Source organism: Salvelinus sp. IW2-2015, linkage group LG2, assembly GCF_002910315.2.
Source record: "Salvelinus sp. IW2-2015 linkage group LG2, ASM291031v2, whole genome shotgun sequence".
In the NCBI taxonomy this organism is placed as follows: Eukaryota; Metazoa; Chordata; class Actinopteri; order Salmoniformes; family Salmonidae; genus Salvelinus; species Salvelinus sp. IW2-2015.
In genome coordinates, this window is record NC_036839.1 from 22362619 (window position 1) to 22375903 (window position 13285).

General features: G+C 41.1%; 1 protein-coding gene and 1 pseudogene across 1 annotated transcript; one reads left to right on the forward strand and one right to left on the reverse strand.

The window, feature by feature from the left end:
• Nucleotides 1-5100: 5100 nt before the first annotated feature.
• Nucleotides 5101-6324, reverse strand: LOC111972910 (gamma-crystallin M3-like). The gene is made up of 3 exons (XM_024147466.2): nucleotides 6252-6324; nucleotides 5879-6121; nucleotides 5101-5411 (listed from the first exon to the last, which is right to left on the reverse strand). Exons 2-3 carry the CDS (start codon nucleotides 5924-5926, stop codon nucleotides 5133-5135), a joined length of 327 nt encoding a protein of 108 aa, XP_024003234.2. The 5' UTR covers nucleotides 5927-6121; nucleotides 6252-6324; the 3' UTR covers nucleotides 5101-5132.
• Nucleotides 6325-11821: 5497 nt separating this feature from the next.
• Nucleotides 11822-12242, forward strand: LOC111972922 (gamma-crystallin M3-like; annotated as a pseudogene).
• The last annotated feature ends 1043 nt before the right edge of the window (nucleotides 12243-13285 follow it).

Here is a 13285-nt window from a genome sequence, read left to right on the forward strand (position 1 = left end):
TTTATTTAGAATTAAAGGCACAATTAACCAGCATGGCTGCCACAGCATTCTGCAGCAATACACCATCCCATCTGGTTTGTGCTTAGTGGGACTATCATTTGTTTTTCAACAAGACAATGACCCAACACAACTCCAGGCTGTGTAAGGGCTATTTTACCAAGAAGCAGAGTGATGGAGTGCTGAATCAGATGACCTGGCCTCCACAATCCCCTGACCTCAACCAAATTGAGATGGGATGGGATGAGTCGGACCGCAGAGTGAAGACAAATCAGCCAACAATTGCTCAGCATATGTGGGAACTCCTTCAAGACTGTTGGAAAAGCATTCCAGGTGAAGCTGGTTGAGAGAATGCCAAGAGTGTGCAAAGCTGTCATCAAGGCAAAGAAAGGGTGGCTATTTGACGAATCTCAAATGTAAAATATAGTTTGATTTGTTTAACATTATTTTGGATATTACATACATGATTCCATATGTGTTATTTCATAGTTTTTATGTCTTCACTATTATTTTACAATGTAGAAAATAGTCAAATAAAGAAAAACCCTTGAATGAGTTGGTTGTTCTCAAACTTTTGACCGGTAGTGTATATGTACACTGCATATACCAGACAACAAAGGAGGGGCTTCGGGACGAGTCTCTTAATGTCATTGAGTGGCCCATCCAGAGCCCGGATTTGAACCCGATCGAACATCTCTGGAGAGAATCTGGAAATCCAAATTAGATTTTTTTTGGTTCCAACCGCCGTGTCTTTGTGAGAGACGCAGAGTAGGTGAACGGATTGTCTCCGTATTTGTGGTTTCCACCGTGAAACATGGAGGAGGTGTGATGTTGTGTTGGTGCTATGCTGGTGACACTGTCGGTTAGTTATTTAGAATTCAAGGCACACTTAACCAGCATGGCTACCACAGCACTCTGCAGCGATACGCCATCCCATCTGGTTTGTGCTTAGTGGAACTATTATTTGTTTTTAACAGGACAATGACACAACACACCTCCAGGCTGTGTAAGGGCTATTTTACCAAGAAGAAGCGTGCTGCCATCAGATGAGTGCTGCATCAGATGACCTGATGAGAAACCCTTTAATGAGTAGGTGTTTCCAAACTTTTGACTGGTACTGTGTGTATACACAGTTGAAGTCAGAAGTTTGCATACACCTTAGCCAAATACATTTCAACTCAGTTTTTCACAATTCCTAACATTTATTCCTAGTAAAAATTCCCTGTCTTAGGTCAGTTAGGATCACCACTTTATTTTAAGAATGTGAAATGTCAGAATAGTAGAAGAGAGATTTATTTCAGCTTTAATTTAATTCATCACATTCCCAGTGGGTCAGAAGTTTACATACACTATTTGGTAGCATTGCCTTTAAATTGTTTAACTTGGGTGAAATGTTTAGGGTAGCCTTCCACAACCTTCCCACAATAAGTTGGGTGAATTTTGGCCCATTCCTCCTGACAGAGCTGGTGTAACTGAGTCAGGTTTGTAAGCCTCCTTGCTCGCAAACGCTTTCTCAGTTCTACCCACAAATGTTCTATGGGATTGAGGTCAGGGCTTGTGATGGCCGCTCCAGTACCTTCACTTTGTTATCCTTAAGCCATTTTGCCACAACTTTGTAAGTATGCTTGGGGTCATTGTCCATTTGGAAGACCCATTTGCGACCAAGCTTTAACTTTCTGATTGATGTCTTGAGATGTTGCTTCAATATATCCACATACTTCTCCTCATGATGCCATCTATTTTGTGAAGTGCACCAGTCCCTCCTGAAGCAAAGCAACCCAACAACATGATGCTGCCACCCCCATGCTTCACGGTTGGGATGGTGTTCATCGGCTTGCAAGCTCCCTCTTTTTCCTCCAAACATAACGATGGTCATTATGGCCAAACAGTTCTATTTTTGTTTCATCAGCCCAGAGGACATTTCTCCAAAAAGTACGATCTTTGTCCACATGTGCAGTTGCAAACCGTAGTCTGGCTTTTTTATGGCGGTTTTGGAGCAGTGGCTTCTTCCTTGCTGAGCGGCCTTTCAGGTTATGTCGATATAGGACTTGTTTTACTGTGCATATAGATACTTTTGTACCTGTTTCCTCCAGCATCTTCACAAGGTCCTTTGCTGTTGTTCTGAGATTGATTTACACTTTTCGCACCAACGTACGTTCATCTCTAGGAGACAGAACGCATCTCCTTCCTGAGCGGTATGACGGCTGTGTGGTCCCATGGTGTTTATACTTGTGTACTATTGTTTGTACAGATGAACTTGGTACCTTCAGGCGTTTGGAAATTGCTCCCAAGGATGAACCAGACTTGTGGAGGTCTACACATTTTTTTCTGAGGTCCTGGCTGATTTATTTTGATTTTCCCATGATCTCAAGCAAAGAGGCGCTGAGTTTGAAGGTAGGCCTTGAAATTCATCCACAGGTACACCTCCAATTGACTCAAATTATGTCAATTAGCCTATCAGAAGCTTCTAAAGTCATGCCATCATTTCTGGAATTTTCCAAGCTGTTTAAAGGCACAGTCAACTTAGTGTATTTAAACTTCTGACCCACTGGAATTGTGATACAGTGAATTATAAGTGAAATAATCTGTCTTTAAACAATTGTTGGGAAAATTACTTGTGTCATGCACAAAGTTGATGTCCTAACCGACTTGCCAAAACTATAGTTTGTTAACAAGAAATTTGTGGAGTGGTTGAAAAATGAGTTTTAATGACTACAACCTAAGTGTACGTAAACGATTTCAAATGTAGTGTGACATTTGCTTATAAATGTTTTATGAAGATTTGAGTTAGACATACCAAAACCATTACTCCGTTTGTTTGTGCTTGCCATTGAGTCATCAAATGCATCAAATCAAAATGCAATTTGATATTTTACACACATTTACTACAGATTTAGGTAAAATGGTTTTTAGTTTCTATGTACCTCACACATGGAACAATCTTCAAAATACCCTACAGTTGGACGCACTGGTGCCTTTCGGGCAGTTCAGAGTGTTGGGTGGAGGACCTCTTCATAGAGAAATGTTCTTGTTTTTTATAGTTGTGTTTTTTATATTTGTGTTTCCTGTGGTCCCGCCGGGATTTAAGTATGTGTCTCTAACTTCTTAATGTGTAATTGCTTGCTGCTCTTGTGATGCAGGGCTCCCTTGCTAAATATATTTTGGTCTTTGCTTAAATAAAGGTAAAATATGTTTTCTTGTCAAAAACAGTGATGTTAAAATCATATACCAAATTGATTAGATAAACAGTTGTTTTAAATCAGTGGTACAAAAAGGTGTTATTAATAATGAATCAATATGAAAGCTGAATAAACACAGTAGTAACCTTGTAGTAAGAGTAAAACTTGACTTGAGTACCTGGATTACTTTAGACGTTAAATCAGTTTTGGCCACATTTATCCTGTAATTTAAATAGTCTACAAGAGTCTAGTCTTGTATTTGAAACATTCTATTCACTCCATTATTTTCAATTGGCTAGTTATGGCTTTGACTTGGGTAACACTTTATTTTAACAGTCCATAATAAACCATTTGTAAGACATTCATAAATTGTGTGTTTACCATTTATTAATCATTACTACCCTAATTTATAAACAATTTACTAATCATTAGATGCCTTTTTGCAGTCCCTAATCTAAAGTCAGCTCTGTTTATACTTTATAAATGTTTTGAGTGATCAGTGGTAGACATTCCATCTTTACCTGATGCTCCTTAAGGTCTTAAACTGTTTAAATAGATATATTGATATATATATATGTGTGAATAACTAGCTTACTAACATGGTGAGCAAACTGTTTGTAAATGCCTTATAAATGGTTAATTACGGAACGTTAAAATAAAGTGTTACCTTGACTTTTTTAACAGTATATTTTAAGATTTGAACCCGTTAACCTTGTGGGTGTCAGTCAGTCCACCTCCAAAACCATTCTGCAAAGAAGTAGAAAAAGATGATTGTTGAAGTCGCTGGTGTCATACAACGAACACTGCAATACCATAGTTGTGGAATGGGCTCTTTGCTTTATTGCACGTGACCTCTACTCCTGTAAAATGGCATTTGTTTACTGGCCAAGGGTAAGGTGAGCCATGTCCCAATCTCTGCCAAATTTCAGACATCCAGGCGTACACTGAGTATACCAAACATTTGGAACACCTTACTAATATTGAGTTTTGACCTCAGAACAGCCTCAATTCGTCGGGGCGTGGACTCTACAAGGTGTTGAAAGCATTCCACAGGGATGCTGGCCCATGTTGACTCCAATGCTTCCCACAGTTGTGTCAAGTTGGCTGGATGTCCTTTTGGTGGGGGACCATTCTGGATAGACACAGGAAACTGTTGGTGTTAAAAACTCAGCAGCTTTGCAGTTCTTGACGCAAACTGGTGCGCCTGGCACCTACTATCATACCCTGTTCAAAGGTACTTAAATCTTTTGTCTTGCCTATTCACCCTCTGAATGGCACACACACACGCCATGTCTCAATTGTCTCAAGGCTTAAAAATCCTTCTTTAACCTGTTTCCTCCCCTTCATCTACACTGATTGAAGTGGATTTAACAAGTGACATCAATAAGAGATCATAGCTTTCACCTGGATTCACCTGTTCAGTCTACGTCATGGAAAAAGCAGATGTTCTTAATGTTTTGTATACAGTACTCAGTGTATGACTAGCAATTACATGCAGGCAGCTTTCACAGGAAAATCCGCAATGAATGACAGTACGCTATGCCATTTTGTATCCTACTTTTGCAGACAAAGCTTTCAAAGGATCATGTTCCACCGGACACCTTTTGAGCAAATCTACATGGGGACAACTAGCATAGCAAAAAAGTTGGGCAGGCATCATGGAGAAGAGGATTATAGTTTTGAGACTGAGACTAATTGTGTCTTCTTCTTCTTTTCAGACCTTTGACCTTTGGAATAGAACAACTTTATTGTCCAAATAATGTGGCAATTTTGTTTTGGAAAAAATTACCACACACAACTGTCTCGTTATAATAAATGTTTATTAATCTTCCTCTCTGTGAATGCAAAAAATAATGAGTTTCAGCTAGAAATGTACAGGTTATTTTGAATTAATCACACAAATATCAGTTTTTAGTAAGTCAGATATTTATTGACAGTAATTTGATACTGGTACATTTAATTACAAGAATCCACGATACGCCTCATGCTCATGAACCTCATGGCACTCATACCCATCTCTCTGAAGCCCCTGCACTCTCCCGGCCTCATGTACATCATCCTGCCTCTGAAGTGGGGCTGCTCATACATCAGCCAGTGGCCGTCCATCACGTTGCAGGACTGGCAGTCAGACATGCGGTAACGCTCCATGATAGAGTCACAGTCATCCATCATCTCGTGCATCTGACCTCCGAAGTTTTCCCTCTCATAGATCCTCATCCTGAGGTTTCCTCTGTGCTGTTAGGAGGAACACACAATCATTAACCTTTTACTACAGTGGGCTAAATCAGGGGCTAAATCAGTGTTTATAGGTAGTCTTAAACAAATCTACTTTGAAACAAAAGTACTCCTCACCTACATGGTTATGGGCTTAAACAAAGAAAACACCTGTACCATGACAGATATAGTTGAAATGTATGACAGTTTGCATCTCAATATTACACTTTATATACATCACAGAAGACTAAAATATAACAAAACCGTTTGACATAAACTCCGGATTTTCTTTAAAAGTTTTTAAGAACAATATTTTTTTATATATTTTTTATAAATTATGAAATTATGAAAAATATTAATATCATTCCATCTATGAGGCCACTGGAGGGTGATTTAGTCATTTGATTTCAGGAAATTAAATATTTTATTCAGAGTAAGGAGTAGTGTTTCTGCAATATTTCAGATTAATGTATAGTATTTGCACTTACCATGGGGATCATGCGGCAGGACCTGATACCATCGCTCATTCCCATCATACGCTAGTAGTCTGAGTACTCTCCCTTCCTCATGAAGAACTGATTTCCCATGTAGTTGGGGCGCTCGTACACCATGAAGCAGCCGCTCTGAACCCTGCAGGATTGGCACCTGCTCATGTAGGAAGACATGTCAGGGCAGTCGGAGCTGCACTCATAAGAGCGGCCCTGGAAGTTCCTGTCCTCGTAAAAGATGATCTGAAAATAAAAAGATAGCTAATGTGAAGAACAGTACTTAGAATAATATAACTAATAATAATATAAAATAATATAAATAATAAAATAATTTAAATACACTGCCAATATCAATATATTTCATATTTCTAACTTTTCCCATGGTGGTGGTTGGTGGTGTATTTGTTCCTCAAAACACTGTGAAAACTGCTGCTGCTGCACTGCTGCCCTGTCTGTTTTAACCTTTTACTTTTATACCTGACCAATTCAAATAAACCATGGCCCCCATTGTTGAAACTCCTGACCCAGCAACATGGTATAGCGATCTATAGAGTGTTGAGGTGCCTTCGTAATATTTTAACAGGCATGGTTCCCCAGGAGACTTTTGTGGATGGAATTTTCAGTTCACGAGAATGTTCAAAGTCCCCAAAGCAACTGCATTTTGGCACATTCTTTACCTGTAGGTCTAATGTTGTCTTAAAAAAAACATGTTTTCATTGGTTTATTACGTTGATATTGAATGTTTAGGTTGAATTAAAATTCTAGATCATTCTAGACCATTTACTGCTAATACAGAAAGGCATAAACAGAATTGTGGGTGTCAGGTAATTATATATTTATATAGAGGGGTTATTTTGAGTTATTTTTTTATTCAGCTCTACTTTATTAAAGCAAAATCCCAGAATTAAGAGCAACTGGAGCAGAGGTTCTACCTGAAGGTAGTTACTGAATGTGTAAGAAAGGCAAAACACACATGGAATATTTCTAGGTTAAAAACCGTTTGACAAAGAGAAACATGAAAAAGTATGATATTGGTAGCAAACAATTTTAAAGTCTTGTTTCAGCTGGTATTATTACTGGTATTTGATAGCAAATGATACTGTAAACATTTCTAATTTCCTTAAGAATTCACATATAACTAACTACCTATTAATTAAGGGAGGCTATAGAGTGGTGCTTGTTTCAACAAATACTTTATTGCCTGATTTGTTAACACATCTTGATTTTAAGGCAGCATGTAACGGTCATCGTTGCATGAAGAAGGATCGGACCAAAGCGCAGCGTGGTAAGTGTTCATGATTTTGCTGGAGGCCGTCTCTGGAGGCTCCGGGCTGGAGGCCATCTCTGGAGGCTCCGGGCTGGAGGCCATCTCTGGAGGCTCCGGGCTGGATGCTGTCTCTGGAGGCGCCGGGCTGGAGGCCGTCTCTGGAGGCGCCGGGCTGGAGGCCGTCTCTGGAGGCGCCGGGCTGGAGGCCGTCTCTGGAGGCGCCGGGCTGGAGGCCGTCTCTGGAGGCTCCTGGCTGGAGGCCGTCTCTGGAGACTCCTGGCTGGAGGCCGTCTCTGGAGGCTCCGGGCTGGGCGCAGGTACAGGACTCACCCGGCTGGGAAGACATACAGGAGGCCTCTTCCTTGGCCGAGGCACTGGATACACTGAGCCGTGGAGGCGCACTGGCGGTCTCGAGCGCAGAGCTGGCACCACCCACTCTCGAACGCAGAGCTGGATGGATGCCCACTTCCACCCGGAAAATGCGGGACGCTGGCACTGAGCACACCAGCCTGTGAATGCTCGGCCGAGACACAGTGCGCATCACCCCATAGCACGGGGCCTGACCAGTCACATGCTCGCCACGGTAAGCATGGGGAGTTGGCTCAGGTCTCCAACCTGACTCTGCCACACTCCACGCTCTCGGGCTTCCTTGCCAGCCGTGTTCCCTCATAACATTGCCGCTCCGCTTTAGCTGCTGCCTTCGCCTTCCTCTCTGCTTCTACCAGCTCCCAGGGCAGGCGATCCTTCCCGGCCAGGATCTCCTCCCACGTCCAGGATCCCTTGCCATTTAAAATGTCCTTCCATGTCCAGTCCTCCTTCTTACCACGCTGCTTGGTCCTTTGGTGGTGGGTAGTTCTGTAACGGTCATCGTTGCATGAAGAAGGATCGGACCAAAGCGCAGCGTGGTAAGTGTTCATGATTTTTATTAACACTGAATACTAGAACAAAAATAACAAAACGAGAAACGACAACGAACAGTTCTGTCAGGTGCAGAAAACACTAAACAGTAAATAACTACCCACAAAACACAGGTGGGAAAATGCTACCTAAGTATGGTTCCCAATCAGAGACAATGATAGACAGCTGTCCCTGATTGAGAACCATACCCGGCCAAAGCAAAGAAATACAACACATAGAAAAATGAACATAGAATGCCCACCCAAATCACACCCTGACCAAACCAAAATAGAGACATAAAAAGCTCTCTAAGGTCAGGGCGTGACACAGCAGGGTAACTCTAAAATATGAGTTGCCCCAAAGCCATCGAATGTTATGTTGTCAACTCAAGTTGAGTTAATAAAATTAGGCAATACAGTATTTGTATTATACAAGGTCATGCAACTTTACATTTTAAGTCAGTGGGATAAACTAATCTTTTAAGTTGAAATACAACACAAAAAAATGGTTTACAGTGAATGTAACATTTATTTTTTGGTACTGTATGTCTTCAATGAATATGACTTATGTTCTTTGGGTTAATATACTGTATCATCTTGAGTCACACCTGCTCCTTGACTTTGAAATTCCTTGTCACTGGCTTGCAGAAATGTCCATTACAATTACTTTTAAAGTTTTTACTTCTGTACTATACTGAACAAAAATATGAATGCAACATGCAACAATATAAATGATGTTACTGAGTTACAGTTCATATAAGGAAATCAGTCAATTGAAATAAATTCATTAGGCCCTAATCTATGGATTTCACATGATTGGGAATACAGAATTGCATCTGTTGGTCACAGATACATTAAAAAAATAGTTGGGGCATGGGTCAGAAAACCTTTAGTATCTGGTGTGACCACCATTTGCTTCATGCAGTGCGACAGATCTCCTTCTCATAGAGTTGATCAGGCTGTTGATTGTGGCCTGTGATATGTTGTCCCACTCCTCTTCAATGGCTGTGCGAAGTTGCTGGAAATTGGCGGGATCTGGAACACGCTGTCGTACACGATGATCCAGAACATCCCAAACATGCTCAATGGGTGACATGTCTGGAGGGTATGCAGGCCATGGAAGAACATGGCCATTTTCAGCTTCCAGGAATTGTGTACAGATCCTTGCAACATAGAGCCATGCATTATCATGCTGAAACATGAGGAGATGGCGGCAAATGAATGGCACAACAATGGGCCTCAGGATCTCATCTCGGTATCTCTGTGCATTCAAATTGCCATCGTTAAAATACAATTGTTTTCATTGTCCATAGCTTATGCCTGCCCATACCATAACCTCACCGCCACCATGGGGCACTCTGTTCACAACGTAGACATCAGCAAACCACATGCCCACACGGCATCATTCACATTGTCTGCCATCTGCCCGGTACTGTTGAATGCAGGATTCATCTGTGAAGAGCACACTTCTCCAACGTGCCAATGGCCATCGAAGGTGAGCATTTGCCCACTGAAGTCGGTTACGACGCTGAACTGCAGTCAGGTCAAGACCCTTGGTAGGATGTCAAGCGCACAGATGAGCTTCCCTGTGATGGTTTCTCACAGTTTGTGCAGAAACTCTTCAGTTGAGAAAGTTTCATCAGCTGTCTGGGTGGCTGGTCTCAGACGATCCCACAGGTGAAGAAGCTAGATGTGGAGGTCCTGGTGGACATTCCTGCAGTTAGCATGCCAATTGCATGCTCCCTAAAAAATGGAGACATCTGTGGCGTTGTGTTGTGTGCCAAAACTGCACATTTTAGAGTGGTGTTTTATTGTCCCCAGCACAAGGTGCACCTTGGTAATGATCATGCTGTTTAACCCCCTAAGAATGATGTTCGTGCCAAAGAGGTAATCTAATTAGCATAATAAAACAATCCTGATAAAAATCTGTCAGTTTAAGCTAGAGTAATCTGTTCTTGCATTGGATGTGTCTCAAATCCACCACATCCACTGATGTCGCACTTCCGCATCTGCGGTGAAAGAGAGTTAGAGTGGGGTTTGTCAGACCATGAGACATCCCGAAATTGGTCTTCTCACAAAATTGTCTCTAGTGTCCGAACTGTTTGGCCTACAAAACTATTATGGTTTAACTGCAGTGTAGGTACATTATGTACTCAATAAAAGTACATATTATGTACCTAATGTCCACTGCAATTATACCTGCCTATATCTACTATGTACATACCAAAATGATTCCTTGCCATTAGTGGACAGGTGATGAAAGTGAAATAAAAAATCTTAATAGTTACTAGTTAAAAAGTGGAAATTTGATGTTTGAATACATGTACAGATATTATAATATTATATTTTTTATTATTAATTTTTTATGATGTACTTCTTTATAATGTAGTTAATGTACAGGGTTCACAGAATGATGGAAAGGACACAAGGTCATTTGGATAACAAAGCAACATCTCAAGACATCAGTCAGGAAGTTAAAGCTTGGTCGCAAATGGGTCTTCCAAATGGACATTGACCCCAAGCATACTTCCAAAGTTGTGGCAAAATGGCTTAAGGACAACAAAGTCAAGGTATTGGAGTGGCCATCACAAAGCCCTGACCTCAATCCTATAGAAAATGTGTGGGCAGAACTGAAAAAGTGTGTGCTGAAATAAATAATTCTCTCTACTCTTATTCTGACATTTCACAATCTTCAAATTAAAGTGGTAATCCTAACTGGCCTAAAACAGTGCATTTTTACTCGGATTAAATGTCAGGAATTGTGAAAAACTGAGTTTAAATGTATTTTGCAAAGTGTATGTAAACTTCCGACTTCAACTGTACATAATTACCACAATTAGTTCGACACCTGTGCCCCAGCACATTGACACATTGACTCATTGACTCTGTACCGGCACCCCCTGAATAAAGCCCCACTATTGTTATTTACTGCTGCTCTTTAATTTTTATTTATTTTTATCTCTTACTTTTTTTTAGGTATTTTCTTAAAACTGCATTGTTGGTTAAGGGCTTGTAAGTAAGCATTTCACTGTAAAGTCTACACCTGTTGTATTCGGAACATGTGACAAATACGATCTGATTTTATTTGAAAAGTCAAGGGTTCTGATTACTTTCCAAAGGCACTGTATATTTGCAGAAAGACACAACACAAAATAGAATTGAATAGAATAATTGAATAGCATTGAGAAATCCTTTGGCGCCAAAAAGGGCACGAGGGGAAGCTTGTATACCAAACAAACTTCCTTAAAGGCTTTCTCAAAGGCCCACTATTTTTGTTACGTTGAAATTACTCTGTGATACCTGTGGTTGCAATCTCTGACACCTGTTGCTAAGATTTTCAATGTTTGGCCACAGAAAATGGACACAATTGTGATTATAACGTCATTTTTGGTACTACATCGAAATCTTTATACTTAAAATTGACCTAAAACCATAATTCAAAAAGATTTGCAGTCATTCATACTGTATGTTGAAGTGTCTCAGCTAGGACTAGGTCTAAAGTACAAGGTGCCCTAGTCTAAGTTAGATTACTTGGAGTCAACAGTAATGTGTGGACTTCACTCAGAAGTAAATGCAAACAATGTACTCATTACGTAAATCTATTTAGTTCAAGAGACTGAGTTATTGTATTTCCTAAAATACCATCAACATCAGCAGGGTTGGGAAGCTAGGGATTTTAAACTATTTTCTTAATCATTCTAACTAAATGAGTGCTTTACATATGTGTTCACTGTACCTTACTGCTGCAATAGGTGTTGTATCGCATTCTTACAACTTGTCATGCAGATCCTCTTCTACGAGGACAAGAACTTCCAGGGTCCTTCCTATGAGACCAGCCAGGACTGCCCTGACATGTCCTCCCACCTGAGCAGGTGCAACTCCTGCAGGGTTGAGAGTGGCTGCTTCATGGTCTACGATCGCCCCAACTTCATGGGTCACCAGATGATGGTTAGGAGAGGACAACCAGCGCCTAATGGGCATGAGCCAGAATGACTGCATCAGATCCAGCCGTATGATCCCCATGGTAAGGAAAAGAGAGCATTTCTTCCTTTAAATTACAAAGTAGGCTTCTTAAAATGTCAGACCTTGGAATGAATACAAATTGTTTTAAATTCTCCACCAACAGCACAGAGGCTCCTACAGAATGAAAATCTACGAGAAGGAGAACTTTGGAGGTCAGAACATGGAGCTGTACATCTAAAACTCTTTACCTATTTGACGTGGAAGAAAGGGATCTTAAAAGTTTTATTTTGATCCAATGCTTATTCAAACAGTGATACATAATCTGAATGTGAATTAAATGTTGTTTAAATGTTAATGCTAAGTCACTGTTATACTCCACTTTTTCATCATGTAAGTTACTTTACAAAAATGCTACTTATTGACCACAGCTCAGCGTTCAACACCATAGTGCCCTCAAAGCTCATCACTAAGCTAAGGGCCCTGAGACTAAACACCTCCCTCTGCAACTGGATCTTGGACTTCCTGACGGACCACCCCCAGATGGTAAGGGTAGATAACAACACATCCGCCACGCTGATCCTCAACACGGGGGCCCCTCAGAGGTGCATGCTCAGTCCCCTCCTGTACTCCCTGTTCACTCATGACTGCACAGCCAGGCACAACTCCAACACCATCATTAAGTTTGCTAATGACATAACATTGCTACTTCTGATCAGCGACAATGATGAGACTATAGCGAGGAGGTCAGAGAACTGACCATGTGGTGCAAGGACAACAACCTCTCCCTCAACGTGATCAAGACAAAGGAGATGATCATGGACTACAGGAAAAGGAGGACCGAACACGCCCCCATTCTCATCGACAGGGCTGTAGTGGAGCAGGTTGAAAGCTTCAAGTTCCTTGGTGTCCACATCACCAACAAACTAACATGGTCCAAGCCCATCAAGACAGTCGTGAAGAGGGCACGACAAAACCTACTCCCCCGGGGCCAAGCTTCCTACCATCCAGGACCTCTATACCAGGTGGTGTCAGAGGAAGGCCCTAAAAATTGTCAAAGACTCCCTTAAAATTGTTAAAGACTCCAGCCACCCTAGTCATAGACTGTTCTCTCTGCTACGGCATGGCAAGCGGTACCAGTAGCAAATTTAGGTCCACAAGGCTTTGACAGTACCAGTCAAAAGTTTGGACACCTACTCATTTAAGGGTTTTTCATTATTTTATTTCGTCTTGATGACAGCTTTGCACACTCCTCCCATTCTCTAAACCAGCTTCATGAGGCAG